This window comes from Sorghum bicolor, chromosome 3 (assembly GCF_000003195.3).
Source record: "Sorghum bicolor cultivar BTx623 chromosome 3, Sorghum_bicolor_NCBIv3, whole genome shotgun sequence".
NCBI lineage: Eukaryota > Viridiplantae > Streptophyta > Magnoliopsida > Poales > Poaceae > Sorghum > Sorghum bicolor.
The window spans coordinates 73,967,406-73,985,948 of NC_012872.2; the positions used below are offsets into that span (position 1 = coordinate 73,967,406).

The 18,543-nt window shown below is 45.5% G+C and overlaps 3 protein-coding genes and 1 non-coding gene across 5 annotated transcripts; 3 read left to right on the forward strand and 1 right to left on the reverse strand.

Moving 5' to 3' along the window:
• On the forward strand, positions 15-2,304 carry LOC8074125 (vacuolar protein sorting-associated protein 55 homolog). 2 transcript variants are annotated; one of them, XM_002456959.2, is made up of 5 exons: positions 15-153; positions 906-957; positions 1,430-1,469; positions 1,560-1,644; positions 1,781-2,291. In XM_002456959.2, exons 2-5 carry the CDS (start codon positions 925-927, stop codon positions 1,962-1,964), a joined length of 342 nt encoding a protein of 113 aa, XP_002457004.1. In that variant the 5' UTR covers positions 15-153; positions 906-924; the 3' UTR covers positions 1,965-2,291. The 2 variants fall into 2 exon arrangements, with proteins under 2 accessions (XP_002457004.1, XP_021312253.1); XM_021456578.1 differs by lacking the exon at positions 15-153 and adding an exon at positions 807-825 and having other exon boundaries at positions 1,781-2,304.
• Positions 2,774-2,853, forward strand: TRNAL-UAG. Its single transcript has one exon. It is a non-coding gene; the product is annotated as a tRNA-Leu (tRNA).
• Positions 3,779-7,268, forward strand: LOC8077427 (beta-fructofuranosidase, insoluble isoenzyme 4). Its single transcript, XM_021455138.1, has 7 exons — positions 3,779-4,167; positions 4,888-4,896; positions 4,995-5,851; positions 5,978-6,136; positions 6,241-6,482; positions 6,616-6,709; positions 6,810-7,268. The coding sequence occupies exons 1-7, from the start codon at positions 3,942-3,944 to the stop codon at positions 7,002-7,004; spliced, it is 1,782 nt and encodes a 593-aa protein (XP_021310813.1). The 5' UTR covers positions 3,779-3,941; the 3' UTR covers positions 7,005-7,268.
• LOC8074126 (rho GTPase-activating protein 3) lies at positions 16,274-17,970 on the reverse strand. Its single transcript, XM_002459122.2, has 2 exons — positions 17,078-17,970; positions 16,274-16,990 (listed from the first exon to the last, which is right to left on the reverse strand). The coding sequence occupies exons 1-2, from the start codon at positions 17,555-17,557 to the stop codon at positions 16,586-16,588; spliced, it is 885 nt and encodes a 294-aa protein (XP_002459167.1). The 5' UTR covers positions 17,558-17,970; the 3' UTR covers positions 16,274-16,585.

Consider the following 18,543-nt stretch of genomic DNA (forward strand, 5'->3'; position numbering starts at 1 on the left):
CACTTGCCAGTCTTGGCTCCTTCTCGTGCCTCGTCAGCGATGAAACGGAACGGGACGAAAGGAAAAAAAAAAAAAAGGTCTCGAGTCTCCCCTGTCCCCTCCCTCCCTACGCTCGCTGTAGAGGAAAGGCGAAGATGGCGATGACCGTCGAAGGTGAGTGCGTCTAGGGCCCTTCTCCCCCCCTGGAATTCCAACATTTTCATGTAGTTCCGCTTCGATTCCCGTCGTTTGGAACTCCGATTCGTGCATGGAGTCGGGGCGATTAGGTTGTTGCTAGGGTTCGGTTCCGATCCGATGGATGGGTTCGGTTGTTCTCTTCGAATTCAGGGCTTCGGAGATCCCAATTAGATTGTGGATGGTGTGCTCTAAGGTAGTTATGGAGTGGTGAGGTCTGTATCCCTTGCTAGTCCGGGCTCGCGGCAGCGCCAGCACTGGATTGTTCGTTCGATCGAGGTTGCTTTGCAAGTGCTCATTTTGGATCAGGTGGGGGAGCTTGTGATGCCACTTGGCAGCAGTTTGTGAATCGGATTTCTACAAAAACCTCGTGAAATGCACGCAGTTAGGAGTAGCTCATAGTGCGTTTGTCGTGATTTTCACCTTCTGTTTTGACAAGTCCATTTTTTTTCCAGAAGAGATTATTTTTAGAATCTAGTGCTCGATTAGCTCGTGCTGTATTAGACTAGCAGCTACTTTTTTTTTTCCTTCAAATAGCTTCAAGAGTTTCTTTTACTAATTCTGTTTATCTGCTACTTGTCTGCTTGCCCCCGTCCGAACCTTTGTGCTGGATGCTGCTGCTCACTTACTGCTGATGTTTCTCTCTACAGTGTAAGCTCATTGTCCTCAATCTTTTCTAATTTTGTTTCCATTTACACAAACCTTTGTACGATTAATTTCTCCTGTTACAGGCTTGCTGGACTCGCGTTCATGTTCTCCACGAGTATTCTGCTGCAGATACTGGTACGATGTGCTTGCTTATGTAATGCTCCTCTAAGCCTCTTATTGTAGGAACTAATTAAGATCACTGAAAGCTTTCTATCATACCAATTAATCATTACTTATGTGGTGTATACATTAGTAGTTTTGAAAAGCGACAACTTAGCTGTTTTCAGGTTCTCTTGATCTCTTCCCACAAGTCCACAATGTATGTTCCATTAGTTTTTCCTGTGATTCGTGGCATAAGCATGATACACGTAATAAAAAAAGGCAAGGCACAAAGAGGCACTAGTTGCTTGCCAGGGTTATAGCAGAAGCATCGTATGTGCTGGATAAAGCACTTTGCAGTCACTGTACACAAAAACTGTGTAGACACCCCCACACCATCAACTATACATCTAATGCAGCATTATTCATGCAGAAGGCAGCATTAAGTTGTCATGCTATTATTATTTCTTACTTTTTCATTGTTTGGTTTTTATTTTTTATTGTACAGGCATGTGCTTTGTACAACAACTGGTGGCCCATGTTAGCAGGTTATTGTTACTTCATTACTCTCCTTAGTCAATGAGAAAGTTTCCATAGTAGTTCTACTGACATTTTTTTACATGTTTATTATTCTGCAGCTCTCATGTATGTCCTTGTACCAATGCCATGCCTGTTTTTTGGTGGTGGATCCACACACTTCTTGACTAGCAGAGAAGGTGGAGGGTAAGTTCAGCGTTTGATGCTCTTGGTTACTTATGGAAATGTACAATTCACAGATATAAATAATAGGCCACTGAGAGAATATTACTTAGTATATATACCCGATAGTTTCATTCATATCCTGTGCTAATAATTTCAGGTGGATGAATGCTGCAAAATTCCTGACTGGTGCGTCCGCCATGGGAAGCCTTGCTATTCCAGCAATTCTGAGGCATGCTGGCCTAATCGAAACGGGGGCAATGTTCATCGAGTTCACGTCCTTCTTCATCCTTGTATGCACGGTGCTGTGCTTCCATAGGGCTACCCTGGATGAAGACTGGTAAATGCGCATGCACGGAACCCCCTAAACCTGAAGATTAGCCATTCTGTGGCCACTTTTCTCCATGCTAAGAAAACTCCTGACATGGATCTGTATGTACAAAGAAGCAAATTTCGAGCTTACGTAGCTGATGTTTTATGTATACACTTGTTAAGATTCTGTAGTCATGTGGCAATGCAGATTGCGTTACGATCACTCTGATAATTTATTGTCGTCGAATGTTCTGTGGTGAAGGAACCATCCGTGTAAAACATGACCGAGAGCAGATACCCTACTTGGCTACTTATGTCGTGGGCTTTGCGTTAACCTATTATGGATGAAGTGATGAACTGATGATTGGATCTTGATGGCGATATTTTGTTTGTATTTGGAGTGTCGATTTGAAAAGTAAAAGACTCAATTGTGAAGCAAGCCTCAAATTACATATTTGAAGGATATGAAACTTGTGGTTTCTGATACATCTAGGTAACTAGGTGCTATTGTTTTTTAGTGCCCAAAGTTAGAAGCGAGGTCTGCCCTTATCGTCATCGTGAACTAAACTATGGAGGCATATAAAATCACTTCAACCATTAGATCAGTTTATATCTTTATATACCGGATATAAAAACACAGTACACAAGATCAGAAGCAAAAAGTATTCTGTAACTTTCAAATTACAACAAAAAAATGAACAATATTAATAACCAAATCCTAAGGAACAATATTAATATTAATACCTTAACTTCCAAATTACAACCAAAAAAATGAACAATATTAATAACCAAATTCTAAAAAAACGTATTAAAAACATAATCATAAAATTTAAACACCAAAGACAGTTTGGCCGAGTGGTCTAAGGCGCCAGATTTAGGCTCTGGTCCGAAAGGGCGTGGGTTCAAATCCCACAGCTGTCAGCTTTTTATTTTAGTTTTTTCTCATATACAATACTGTTTTTTTTTTCCCATTTTAGGCCCTTTTGTTTTTTCTCATATATACAATAATGTTATTTTTGGCCCATTTACTTCTGAGCAAATATATAATTACAGAATTTTATCTTTAATTTTATTTATTTATTTAAAAAAGGAATTCCTAGTTGTGTATGGCATAATTTATTAGTGAAGCTGAAGCCATCCTATAATCCTATTCCTGTTGCCGTAGACGTAGAGCTAGCATTTGGAGCTGAGGCGAGGCCAATAATAGTCCATCCATCAGCTTCACACGGACATTGGACATGGACACTAACAACGACGTTACCTCACCTCACTGACATTCCAGTTCACTTTGATTAAGCGTATGCTGACAGGAAGATCCAGCCGCAATCAAGCAAATTACAGGCTAGACTTTCAGTGGTTGAGCTAGCCACAAATGCATACATACAGCAACACACAAAGGAACTGAACATGATAGTCTTCATTTGATCAATGGTTGCTCTGGTCTGATGATCAAAGGAACTGACAGTGATTCGCTCGCTATAGAGCGTAATACACCATTGACTGATCCTGTTAATAATCTTGCTAGCAGCAATAGCAGATGCAGATCAGTAAACCTTTACCAAGCCCAATGCTTGGAGCAGATGTTTAATAATTATATGCTATTTCGCCTCAAATAGATTCTCTCTCTCTCTCACACACACACACACAATCCAACTGATTCGAACATTTTCATTTTGAGCCTTGATCTCAGGCAGATTCAGATAAAAAAAAATCGAACATGTTCAGTACAGCTGTTCCCTCTTTTCAGTTCATGGTGGTATATTGCTACAAAGCGAGGTTCTGGATGCAAAGTGAGCAGCCACAGCAGGTCAGCAGCCAATGGAAACAAGTCACTGACCGTGCCGTGTGTGCTCCTCTGAATACTCTATTCTGAGACCCTCCTCTCCTCTAAGCAACACTGTCTGTTCACTCTTCCACTCAACTACTGGTCACCTCGTCAAGTTGGCGAGTTAACAAAGTCATCATCATCTCATCTAATCTTGAATCCCCATCTCTGTCGTTCCTCCTCCATGTCCATGGCCCTCAGGCGGCTCCGACCTTGGGCCTTCATTCTCTTCTTCCTTGTCCTTTTCTCCTACGATGAATCTGGACTTGGGAGCAGAAGCAGGAGGAGTGGCGTCGCGCAGGCCACGCAGAGAGTCTTCCTGTATCCACAGGCTCCCAAGGTCTCCTCCATCGTGAGCAGCAAGTACAGGACTGCGTACCACTTCCAGCCTCCCAAGAACTGGATCAACGGTATTGCTCTGTCTCCCATCTAGTTTTCACCTGTTGACTTTTGGTCTGTCATGTTGTCGTCTGTCTTCTAATCTAATTTGGGGGAGGTGCTTTTCTTGGATCAAGAAAAGGCAGTTTGTCTGATTTTTTTCCCAACTGGAGAGAGTTTTAGAGTTTCCTTCTCTTTCTGAATAAAAGTTACCAGCTGGTGAGGTTAAACCCAGCTAGTATATATTTTTTTCCTGCGTTCATGGTATATGTGAGAAAGGAAGGAAGGTAGGTAGGCAACTCATTACTTGTGCAGTCCTGTTGGTTGTTGCTGGATGCTGCACAGAACATGATATATAGGTGCTCACATTTATGGCACTGCTAGCTGTTACATTTTAGTGAAGTCATAGCAATATTTTGACTAAAGGGATCGATGCTATTCGTTGCTGAATATTTTTGCACTCCATTTCCATAATCTGAAGTATTGTCTCAAAGTTTTTCAGTTAGGCAAATGCACGAGTCCTTACCATTCAGGCCAACTGAAAATTTGTCTGAAAACATGAAAGATCCATTTGTTTGTCATCTGTATGTAATCCATGTGCTGTTTTGGACTCTAGGGTCTTTCCCTGTTTGTACCGTCTTATATATGTTGATTATATTTTCATCACAAGTTTCTGACATCATCTTTCTTTTTCGTCCTTGAAAATCCAAATGAATCGGCGACTGTTACAACATGTAACAACAATTCAAAAGATCCAAATGGTATGTTATGTATCTCTCACAACAAAATGGCACTGCTTCCATACCAAACTGTAGTAGAAGCTGAAGCGCTCCTCAACCGTTGTTGCCTTAATTTTCAGGACCAATGTACTACAATGGTATCTATCACCAATTCTACCAGTACAACCCAAATGGTTCTGTCTGGGGTAACATAGTCTGGGCCCACTCGGTCTCAACAGATCTCATCAACTGGATCCAGCTCGAACCAGCGATAGAGCGGACGACTCCGAGCGATATCAATGGCTGCTGGACAGGTTCAGCCACAATCCTCAAGAGTGACCAGCCTGCCATTATATACACTGGTGCTGACACGGAGAAGCGTCAGGTCCAAAACATTGCGTTTCCCAAGAACTTGTCTGATCCATACCTGAGGGAGTGGATCAAACCAGACAACAACCCACTGATCCAACCAGTTGGACAAGGATTGATCCCAAACCAGTTCAGAGATCCGACAACCGGTTGGATCGGACCAGATGGGCTATGGAGAATAGCAGTTGGGGCTGAACTGGACGGCTACAGTGCTGCACTTCTGTACAAGAGTGAGGATTTTTTGCACTGGACTAGAGTGGATCACCCACTATACTCTTCCAATGCCTCCACCATGTGGGAGTGCCCGGATTTCTTCGCAGTGTTACCAGGCAAGAACATTGGGCTGGACCTGTCGGCGGCAATCCCGAATGGCGCCAAGCATGTCCTCAAGATGAGCCTTGACAATTGTGACAAGTACATGATTGGCATTTATGATCTGAAAAGTGATGTCTTTGTGCCAGATTCCGTCCTTGAGGACCGAAGACTGTGGTCAAGGATTGATTATGGCAACTACTATGCTTCAAAGTCATTCTTTGATTCGAAGAAAGGCAGGAGGATCATATGGGGTTGGACAAATGAGACAGACAGTTCGTCGTATGACGTTGCCAAAGGTTGGGCTGGAATCCATGTAAGCTTCTAAGTTATAATAACTACATCACCTGCTATTTTGTAGTGAATTAGTATTGATCCTTGCTTCAACATGCATGCCTTTGTCAGTGTAACTATGTGCAATCATTTTCTTCACATTTATTAGGCAATCCCCAGGACTATATGGTTAGATAAAGACAGTAAGCAACTGCTGCAATGGCCAGTTGAAGAGATTGAGTCGCTTCGAGGAAAAGAAGTCAGCCAGCAAGGCCTGGAGCTCAAGAAGGGAGATCTGTTTGAGATTAAGGAAATTGATACTCTGCAGGTTAGTTTCATTCATTCTCATGTACACTTAGGTTTCTCCATTTCAAAATTCATTCGTAGCAACTGTAGATAATCTGGCACGCTTTTTTTATTTTGCTAAAACAGGCAGATGTGGAGATAGATTTCGAGCTTACATCCATAGACAGTGCCGATGCTTTTGACCCTTCCTGGCTCTTGGACATCGAGAAGCACTGTCGAGAAGCAGATGCGTCAGTTCATGGCGGTGTAGGCCCATTTGGGCTTGTGCTTCTTGCATCTGACAACATGGAAGAGCACACCTCTGTGCACTTCAGAGTTTACAAATCACAGGAGAAGTACATGGTTCTTATGTGCTCTGATCTGAGAAAGTTAGTACACATATTTCACCTCCTTTTTTCTCCAGCTCTGGCTAAATTCTTGAGACATTTTAACGATTAAAAGTCTTCATGTTTTTGTTTCATCAATTAATTAAGCAGTAGAATTGTTCTTCTTTATTTGCAGGTCGTCCTTGAGACCAGAACTGTACACACCAGCCTATGGAGGCTTCTTTGAGTTCGACCTCGAGAAGGAAAAGACTATATCTTTGAGAACTTTGGTGAGTTCAGTTGGGGGGCTGGCTTTGTTTCCAGTGTTCTTCACGTAGTGAGAAATGAAATCGGTAAGCTGTAACAACATTACCTCTGCACGCCCTGCAGATCGATCGCTCTGCAGTGGAAAGCTTCGGTGGAGGTGGTAGGGTCTGCATCATGGCTAGGGTCTATCCGGTGGCGCTCATCGACGATGGTGGCACTCGCATGTATGCCTTCAACAATGGCACTACAACCGTCAAAGTGCCTCGGCTAAAGGCATGGAGCATGAGGAGAGCACAAGTTAATGTTAAGAAGGGATAAGCACAGACAGTTAGTATACACTTAGTGTAGACGCTATGAAATGAAGAACTCTGGTCTTATGATTTTCTTTGACTGGAGTGTTAGGCTACACAGAGCAAAACAGTTAAATTTGAAAAGCAACAATCAATTGGCACAACAGATATACAGAAAGTATGGTCGCACACCCTAATGATGACACAATTTTCAAGGAACTGACTGTAAAAAAATACAGAGAAATTTCTGTTGTTTACTGAATGTTTTAGTAAGACAATCACATGGCAACAATACTAACACTTGCTTACTTGGAAGAAACAATCAGATTGTCAGCAACATGACTACAACGACTGCAGCTTTTTTTTTTGACAATCTGGCAAACTTTATTGATCAAGAATGGTTACATCGTTTGATAAAATCGGAACAATAAAAGTAGGGGGATCATCGTCCCAAATACAACTCATTTTCATAATCATAGCTTGCCTAGCTAGCTCATGTGCCACCTGGTTAGCTTGCCTGTTTAAGTGTTCAATAGAGATCTCCTGGAATCCCCCCAAACAGTGATGCATTCATCATATATTGCAGCAGCCGAGCTCGCTTTGAAGCCCCCATTCTTCATAACTTCTACTACTTCCATGCAATCAGATTGAATGATCAGCCGATTACCTCTATGTTGAGCTAGCATTAATCCCTCCTTCAAGGCATATGCTTCTGCCATTTGAGCATCAACTAAGTGAGGAATATAGGTGTTAGTTGCTGCAATCATTCCCCCAATGCTATCTCTGATTACCACACCCGTACTTCCACACCCCTCATTTTCATCATAGGAAGCATCGATATTAATCATAATATAATCCTCTGGTGGTTTCCTCCATCCTTGCCGGATCCTCAGGCCTTTACCCTCTGCCATCTTGAAGTTCTTGGTCAGAGACACAATCATAAGACCTGACCTTGAAGGTCGACTCACATTCTCACCATGGGTAATCTTTCTTCTCTCCCACCATAAATACCAGCCTCCAGTTAAAATTAGCTCAGCAAGACCCATATCCAACCCCTGGACATGTTCTTCTCTTTGAATTACTTCCTGGAGAACCACCGATCCTGAAAGATCAGTATCCAGCATTGCACTAATCCTGTTCCACATCCCAATTGACTTCCATACTGCCTTTGCACGATCACAAGAAAAGATAATATGCTTGACATCTTCAGCTCCTCCATTACATATTGGACATCCACCATTAGGAATAATATGTCTATTAGCCAATATTACATTGCACGGTACAAAGCTGAAGGGTCGAGATGGCGGACTAGAGGAGGGGTGAATAGTCCTTTCTAAAACTTATCGCGCCGACTAACCGAAACAAAAGCGGAATTAAAACTATCGGCCTAGCCAAAACTACACCCCTCTATCTAAGTTCTCTAGCACCTTGAAAAGATTCTAAACAAGCAAACAAGGTGCTACCTTAGCAAGAGCTCACCTAACCAATTCTAGAAGCAAGGTCACACAAACCTATGCCACTAGTACTTTGCAAACCGGGGAGCTCCTACACAACTAGTAAGCAAAAGCACAAAGCTCCTAAGCTCACTAGCAATGCTCAATAACAAGGCAACCAATGCCAAATTAGAGAGCGCTAGTTACTTAGCTACACAAACTAAACAATGTGACTAACAAGGTTACACAAACCAAATTAGTCACGCAAGGGACTACTTCTAGCTACACAAGCAAGAAGGTAACTAGCAAGCTACACAAGCTAACTAATTACAAGAGCAACTACACAAGCACAAGTATATGAATGTAAATACAAGCTTGTGTTAGGGACTTGCAAACCAACGGGAAGAACAATGTTGACACGATGATTTTCTCCCGAGGTTCACTTGGTTGCCACCAAGCTACGTCCCCGTTGAGACAAGCTCCAAGGTTGCCGCCGGTCCTCTTGCTAGTGGTGACCCGCAAGTCACACTCTCCCACGTGGAGTGCTTACCACAAGCTCTAGCACTTGACCCGGCCGGACCACTTGTCGCTCTTCACGTCTCGCTCAACTAGAGTTGCTCTTCGCGATCCCCACGGGGTGAGCACCATACCCCTCACAATCTCTTCTCCGGAGCACCGCACAATCTCTTTGCGTGCTTCGACGGAGTCACAAGCCACCAAGCCGTCTAGGAGGTGGCAACCTCCAAGAGTAACAAGCACCACCGGCTTGCAACACGAACACCTAGTGCCACTCGATGCAATCTCTCAATGCAACGCACTAGAATCGCTCACTCACACAATCGGATGATCACTATCAAGCATATGTGAGTTAGAGGCTTCACTAGCACTCCCCAAGCATGGACACTAAGTCCCAAGGGTGCTCAGCGCTTGCCAAGGCCGGCTACAACTTCTATTTATAGCCCCAAGGGCTAAACTAGCCGTTACACTTCACTGGGCAAAAGTCGAGGGCACCGGACGCTCACAGGGAGGCACCGGACGCTCAACTCCCAGCGTCCGGTGCTCAGGTGTTGGCCACGTGTCACTAGCCGTTTGAACTCGACCGTTGCCGCCAACGGCTACTTCGCACGCGCGCCTGCACAGTACCACCGGACGCTCTACTGCGTCACACCGGACGCGTCCGGTGCACACCGGACTCATGCGCAGAGAGCTCCGCAAACTCGCACGGTCACCGGACGTAAGCCACCGGACGCACCCTGAGCGTCCGGTGCTCACCGGACTCATGCGCAGAGAGGGTCGCCAAACCGCCCGCACACCGGACGCTGAGCACCAGACTCTCTCCGGTGCGTCCGATGCACTCTGCTGCACCCGACAGCACACCGGACGCTAAAGGCCAGCGTCTGGTGCCTCCGCGCAGAGCGTCCGGTGAGTGTTTCCAACTGAGAAACACTCCCGTGACTTCTCCAAATTTCCCACCGGCGCAATAGAAAATATGCACTTCATTTTCTCAAAAGCGCCGAATTCCGCCGAATCCACACCTCTCTCAACCCTAGGAACACCACCTCCTTTGTAAAGTGTGCCAACACCAACAAGTGTATACCACCATGTGCATGTGTGTTAGCATTTTCACAATCATTTTCCCAAAGGAGTTAGCCTCTCAACTTGCCACGCCACTCGATCCTAACACGTATGCAAAGTTAGATCGCTCAAGTGGCACTATATGACCGATATGCAAACAAGTTTGCTCCTCTTGATAGTACGGCCACCAATCCTAAATCCGGTCATAAACTTCTCTACACACCTATGACTGGTGAAATGGAAATGCCCTAGGTTATACCTTTGCCTTGCGCTTTCCATTCCATCTCCTCCAATGTTGATGCAACACATGCACCAACCAATCACCAAGTGATATGATCCACTTCATATCATCACGTGACCTTATTGGTTCATCGACCTTGACCTCACTTGCTCTTCACCGTTGCCTCGGTCCATCGGCGCCAAGTCTTGCTCAAGCTTCACCGTCACACGCGGTCCCTCGCTTCAAAGCCTCTGACTTGCCCTTCACTCTTGCAACCGATCCATCAAGCCAAGCCTCATCTTGATCTTCTCCACCTTGGTCACATGACTCCATGTCATGTCTCATATGCAATGAGCTCCTCCATCACCACATAATCACCTGTGGACTAATCTCCTGTGTATCTCACATAAACACTATTAGTCCACCTAAGTTGTCACTCAATTACCAAAACCAAACAAGGACCTTTCAAAAGCCTTTCAACACCCTCCAGCCAAAGATCTTAATTTTTGCCGGTATCTTGAGCTTCTATATTTTTTTCCAAACTTGCACCCTGCTCACACCGTTGCTCGGTGCCTCATTCAGCCTATGGCCAAATCTTTGTTTCCATCGACCATGGTACGCCGATTTTACTGAGAAGAGACCATTTTTGTTATAGTGTCAGGCCACAAGATCTTCTCTTCCTGGTGTAATTGGTATCTGTAAAATGCGTCTCACATCGATTCCCCAGAAGATCGAGCGGATTAGCGGTTCATCCCACGTGAAATCTACTAGGTTAATTAATTCATTCACTCTTGTAACCAAATTGTTACCTCTTCTAGTCTGAATCTTCAAATTGTGGCTGCCTGGTATCCAATTATCCTCCCAGATATTTATTTCACTACCATCTCCCACACGCCAGATATAGCCGAGTTCAAAGCACTCCAGTCCTGTTAGTATGCTTTGCCAAGTATAAGAGCTCCCACGCTTCATTCTTGCATTCAATAGTTTACCATCAGGATAATAGCGAGCTCTAAGAACTCGTGCACACAAAGAATCTGGGTCACTCAACAATCTCCAAACTTGTTTTGCTAACATTGCCTCATTGAATGATTGTAAATCTCTGAATCCCATACCTCCTTCTCCTTTTGGCAAGCATAGTTTCCACCATTTCTGCCAATGAATTCTTTTATGATTATTGTCATCACCCCACCAATACTGCGAGATGGCATTTGTAATTCCTTTGCAAATGTTTTTTAGAATTTTAAACACCATCATTGCATACATCGGTACAGCTTGAGCAATAGGGTTGATAAGGATCTCTTTCCCTCCTAGACTTAAAAGCTTCTCTCTCCATCCATTTATTCTGCCACTGACCCTATCAATTAGGTGGCGAAAACAATCACTTCGGTCTGTCCCAACCATTGCTGGCAGACCCAAATATTTATCCCCCAAAGCCTCAGTCACTATATTTAGAGCATCACATACTTCTACCTTCACATTTACCTCAGTGTTGCTCGAAAAGAATATACTTGATTTCGCTTCACTCACTTTCTGTCCAGAGTTGATGCAATATCTGTTCAGAATATCACTCAAGTAGTCTGCATTCTTTTTATCTGCTTTCATCAATATGAGAGAATCATCAGCAAAAAGCAAGTGAGAAATAGCTGGGGCTTCCCTACTCACCCGAACACCCTCAATCTCTCCTCTCTCCTCGGCTCCTCTAATCATGCATGAGAGCCCTTCAGCAACCATCAAAAATAGGTAAGGTGACAAAGGATCACCCTGCCTCAACCCTCGAGTGGGTATCACTGTGTCCGTTTCTGTCGAATTAAATCAGATTTTATATTTGACAGAAGTAACACAGGCCATAATTAATTTCACCCATCTAGCCTCAAAACCGAGCTTGATCATAATTTTTTCTAGAAAGCACCACTCAACTCTATCATATGCTTTATGCATATCAAGCTTTACTACACATAGCCCATTCTTCCCTTTCTTCTTTTTCATAGTATGAATGCATTCATAAGCCACCAAAATATTATCAGTGATCAAACGCCCCGGAACAAAAGCACTTTGATGTTGACTAATAATTTTTGGAAGAATACCTTTTAGCCTACTGGATAGCATCTTCGATATTACCTTGTAGACAACATTGCACAATGATATAGGCCAAAATTGGGCCACTTTATCTGGATTTTCCACTTTCGAAATCATCACTATAGTTGTATCATTCCATCCCTCTGGGATAGCTGCATTGTTGACCGCAAGCAAGACTTCATCAATTAGATCATCTCCCAACATATTCCAGAATCGCTTGAAGAATATAGCATGTAACCCATCAGGGCCCGGGGCTTTGAGGTCCCCAATACTAAACAGAGCTTTCTTCACCTCTTCCCTAGAGAAAGGTGACAAGAGAACCTGGTTCATCTAGTAACCCTGCGGCTTACATCCCCCAATACATCCTGATCTACCTCCTGCACTTCTGATGAGAAAAGATTAGCAAAATAATCCCTCACCATCGAGCTCATCTCCTCAATGTTTTCATGTCTGACACCCTGGTCATCCACTAATCCCTTCACCATATTTCTTCTTTTTCTCGCCGAAGCATAGTGATGGAAGAAGTTTGTATTATGGTCCCCATGCTTAAGCCAATTAGCTCTAGCTCTTTGAACCTAAATAATTTCCTCCTGTTCCAACAATAGCTCCAGTCTCAAGAGAATTTCTTTTTGAGCCGCCAACGAAGCATCCGTCATCGGACCCCTCCTCAAAGTTTCCAATTCTTGTTTTAACTTCTTCATACGCTGAGCAGGTTTTTTCAACACATTTTTGTCCCACTCATGCATGTCAGCGTGTAATGCCTTCACCTTCGACATCAGCTTGGGACCATGCCCCCTTGCTGCAGCACGAGCCCATGCTGCCTGCACAATTTCCTCCACTGTTTCTTCCTTCAGCCACCTTGCTTCAAACCTCCTTGGACCACTTCTAGGTAGGGCAAAGCTCGAGCATCCCTCTGTATTAACAATGAGAGGGCGATGATCAGACTTTACCATCTCACCATTAATAAGCTGAGCATTAGGAAATAAAGTGTTCCATCCTGCATTCGCAGTGCCTCGATCAAGCCTTTCTCTGATCCTTCCTCTTTGCCATGTGAACTCAACTCGTGAAAACCCAATATCAGCCAATTCACAGTCCATCAAAGCATCTTGGAAAGCTTGTAGGTGGACTTGAGCTCTCCTTCTCCCTCCTTCCTTCTCATGGTGATATAAAATCTCATTAAAATCACCAATAGCCAGCCAGGGCATCAACACCCCCCCTCCATATAGAGCTCTCAATGCCTCCCATGTTAGATGCTTTTGATCCCACTTCGGTTCACCATATATGCCTGTAAGTCTCCAAACCTCATCTCCTCTAATCTCCACATCAATAAAAAAATTTGACACACCTAGGCACTGAATGTTTAGCTCCTTTCTCCACAACATCAGCAAACCCCCACTCCTTCCATCACTCTCATCTATAATGAAGTGATCACACCCCAACCTTCGTTTCAGTTTCTCTGCCTTTATTTTACCCAAATGTGTTTCAGACAGAAAAAACACATCGGGTTTCTCACGCTTCTGAATATCCACGAGCGCGCGTACTGCCCGGGCACTAGCCATGCCCTGGCAGTTCCAAGCTAATATTTTCATTGTGCCCGGTCACTCTCCTCAAGGGAGAGCGCCGATCTAATGCTTGGGTTGTTCAGCCTATCCTCCTCTTCCCCTCCATTCCTCTTAGGACGCTTTTTCTCTTATTCCTTCAAGGGACTGATTGACGCATCAATATGAGTTGATTGTTCTGAACGGATGACTTCCATAGCCACACTTCTAGAACCACCATCATCTGTTTCCCCCTTCTTCAAAGATAGCGACTTATCCAGGTCTGCATCCCCTAAGGATGTTTCCATGTCTTCCAAATCATCTTGGACGTTGTCTCCTCTTCCACCTCCTCTTCCTCTTCCTCTTCCACGGCCTCCACCTCTACCTCCACGTACATCTTCCCTTCCTAGCATCAAGGACAAAAACGGGACCCGTAACCAATCTCCCCATTGACAACTCTCCTTACTATGCACTCCATCCCCACATTCTGTGACCTCATGCCCAATACATCCACAGAAAAAACAAAAGGTCGGTAGTTTTTCATACTGAACCAAGTATTTCATCCTCTCCTTGAGTGTAATTGGCACAACCCTCACCAGCGGTTTCTGGATCTCAATCCAAACCCTAGTACGCAGATATGGGGTAGGGTTTAGTTTTCCTTCATTGACCACCACCGTGATGGGACCCCCCACCTTCCGAGCAACCTTCTCTGCTAACTCCCTCTTCTTCATCAAGCCCTCCGGCACCCCTTGAATTCTTGCCCATACTAGAATTTTATCCAGCTTATATGAATGGACATTAGAGAAACCATCATATTCATCCATCACAATTGCCGCCCCTGTAAATAGCCATGGGCTTCCATCCATCACCCGATTCCAATCGCCTAGACAATGGAGTTGAGCCTGGAACAAATTTGGAGCCAGCACCTTGAAAGTTACCTCTTTCGGAGCAGACCACGCATTACGTAAAGCACTGAACAATGTTGCATGGCTGAAGGGTTTTGAAGTATGAACCCTAAAGAGGGTCAACCATCTCACCTCCTTCACTAGCGCTTCAAATTCACCACAAGTCAAGATCATCCTCCTCTTCTCCCTGCAGATTCAACTTCTCCAAACGCTCCTCCAAGTTAGGGCTTACGCTCCCTTCCTCCGAAGCCATCCCCTTCCCCTTCTCCTTCGGTTGATCCGCCATGCACAGATGCCAACGGACGCACAGCTCCTTGCGGAGGGACGGTGCAGCGTCAACAGATGATGTGGGTGGAGAGATCACGTCGATCTCTGCACTTTTTTAGTTGGACTCCAGCGTAGCCGCCAGAGGACATAGAAACCCTAGGTTAGGGGAACTACAACGACTGCAGCTGATAGATGAAGCTACAGACTCTGAAGGCGTCGCGCACGCAAGGACTGAAGATGGGCCGAGAAGGAGCGTATGCGAGCGCCGGCCCTGTACCAGAGCCCAAGGCTAGAAGTGGGCATGATCCGACACAGCTGGTGGACAGGGCGTACACGAGCAGGATAAGAGCCGCATTGTAGAGAGGGGAGAGGGGAAGAAAGAACAAAACTTGTAATCTATACTCCCAATCACTCTTTGTTGGATCGAGATTCGTCTAAACTTCCTCATTGTTGTTGCTTCCTCGATCTGTACTCCTAGCCTCGATCTGTGCTTACACAGATGTACACAAACAAGAATATCAGCATTTGTGTACTTGGAAGAGATAAGTAGTGTCGACAGGCAAGACAAGAATGCTACTTGGAATGAGAGAGAGAGAGAGAGTGCGCACAACGCCGCTTTATTCGTTTGGTTGATAAGTTATGACAGAAAGTACTGCTGATTGATTTGTTATAAGACAGATTTGTCTAATAAGTTCGAGCGAATGAAAAAGCACGAGGGCCGTTTGGTCAAGCCCGTGGAAACTTTCGTGGGCCTCAAGCAGGCCTGAATATCTGGCAGCGTGTATAGGCCCAGTGACCCATTCATTCAAATCTGAAACCTAGTTTCTTTCTGGTGTGTGTAAATCATCGCTTTTTTTATGCACAGTATATATATTTTTTTATTTCTATGCATGCAACTGAATATACGATTGATATACATCACAAAAACTAGAAATGAAGATGGATAAACTTTCGGCTTCATACATCATGCATGTACCGAAGGTGCATCACAATTCACACCAGACACCACACTTATGTATATATTATTATTACATAGAAACGGGGTGGTGTTCTGAAACGAAGTAGCAACATTGCAAGAGGTGCCAATAGCATGCAAACAAGAAGCGAATCTCTGGAAGCAAAGATTGCCAAAATAAGAGCCGCAAAGTAGCTGATAAATGGTGGGCAATGTGTGAAATCATAGTAATAGTTTTGGTTCTAAAATCAACAACTGTAACCCATCCTGTTACCAACACACATGTAGCCGAGTGCCCAGACGATGCATCACTGATATATAAGAGCTATTTTTTTTTTGAGTAAACAAATGTACTCTATCAATGCAATCATAAATATCAATTAGTCATAAAGATTCAAAGACGACCCCAAACCTGAGATAGATTAACCAGGACCAGGACATGAGCTGATCATCAGACGAGACAGGAATTAAACACACATACACATGCTGCTTTAATTTGCTGGAATTAATGAACAGACACACGAAGATTAAATTAAAACACACTACTCCTGCACTAATTTCTTCCACAAAGAATTTCCGGCGATGGGTCGTGGTCATCGTCTTCTTCCATTAATTGATGATGGCCATCGTACGTCATTGATCAGTTGGCAACAGGAGCAGCAGCCTTGACGAGGACAGAGGAATTAGCAGAAGAAGAAGAAAACGAGGGCGGGTCGTGGTGCATGTTGAGGTTGAGCGCCCTCTCGACGAGCATGTTGAGGAAGTTCATGAGCTGCACGGCGTGGCCGAGCGCCGTGAGCGGGTCGTCGGCGCGCGTCATGTTGGGCGCGAACACCATGGCCACGTTGCGCGTGCCCATCTTGTTGGCCTTCTCCTCCCGCGCCACGTCCGCCATCAGGTTCACCGCCCAGTCCAGCAGCGCCGCCCTGGGCGCCGGCAGCGTGGCGCCGCACAGCCGCGCGCAGTCGTCCGCCGTCTGGCACCGCGTCACCTCTTCCGCCGGCAGCTCGTCCAGCAGACCGCCGGGGAGCTCCCGGAACCACGCCTGCATGCACGTCGATCACTCAGATATATAGGATATGCAATGGCTGCACGGAGGACGGAGCCACGTACGGACTAGTACGATATATACCTTGATGAGGCCTGCGATGCAGTGCACGTCGACGCCGTCCGGCACGACGCCGGAGTCGTTGAGCTGGTCCCTGGCGTACTGCTCCTGGGCGCCGTCGGCGGCGACCCTGAAGATGCCCTCCGCCGTGAGGCCGCCCTGGTCGTAGAGGCGGCGCTGCAGGTGGAGGAGCACGGTGGGGACGCTGTTGCCCCGGCCGTCGTAGGCGCACTGCATCGAGTCCGTGGACACGCCGAACACCGTCTTGCTGGCGCTGGGCGCCCGGACGACGCCGTCCACCACCGCCCCCGGCTGCAGCAGCTCCTCGGGGACGCCGCGGAAGCCGTGGAACCGGTCGAACGTCACGTGCGCCACGTGCCGGACGTCCGTCGGCCACCCGATCTCCATTATTATCTCGTCGCCGTCACCGTCACCACGCGGCGGCCGCCCGGCCCCGGCGAGCACCTCCTGCTCCTCGTCGCCGTCGCCGCCGCCGCACTGCATCGTCGTCGTGTTCGTCTCTGCAAGAATTGAATTCAAGCTGCTAGCAGGTAGCCCACGCGTAGAGATCTATCGATGATGGAGAGGAGAGTTGTGGTCGGATATGGTCGATCGTCGGACGGACGTGATGATGATGGATGAGAATGAGACGACGGAGAAGAAGAGACAGATAGACAGATAGATCCAGGGACAGGGAGTGCACCGCAATGCAAGCAGAAGCAGTTATGGGAAGGAGACTTGATGATGGACGATGTAGGGAGAGGCCGGGAGATCGATCGGCCGATGACCGAGAGGCGGATCGGAGGCGGTTGCTGGTGGATCCATGGATGCCATGTTGTTGCCCGTGCCCTGTCATACGTGAGGAGGCACTGCTAGGTGCTAGCTGCATATGCGCGTACATCCTGCAGCGACGTGAGCGGCACCACTACGCCAACTCACCGCTCCATCTTTTATCTATATGCAATGCCTGCCTTGTCTTCTAATAAAAGATCTTCGTCGATGCGATGCGATCGACATGTATATATGATCTACTCCCCTACCTACCTAGTAGTGGCCCATTGTATATTTACTAACAGTACACATTCAAGAAGATACTCCTGTATACTGTATGTTTGGTTAATTTGGTATACTCCGTCGTATTTAAAATTTTCCATGAGCTCCTTGCAATCCCAGCAGTTATTGGAGCATCTTCAACTTCCCATCCATAATCTTTTTAGCAAAATAAAAAAAATCTCCAACAGTTTGACATCTTAATTCTCCATCTTTTCTAACTTGACATATCTTATTATCTAGCACGTAAATATGTGCTCGGGCTCCGTACTTGGCATGGTCTTTCTCCTCATGTTTAGCGGGGCTCTTCGTTTCGTTAGCGAGTTTTGGGTTAATAGAAACGAAATTTGTCAAGAGATGAGATCTTTTTTCCTCTCCATATAGTTTTGGAAGTTGACAAACAACAAAATTTGAGAAACAAATTTTGCCAAACAGTTGGA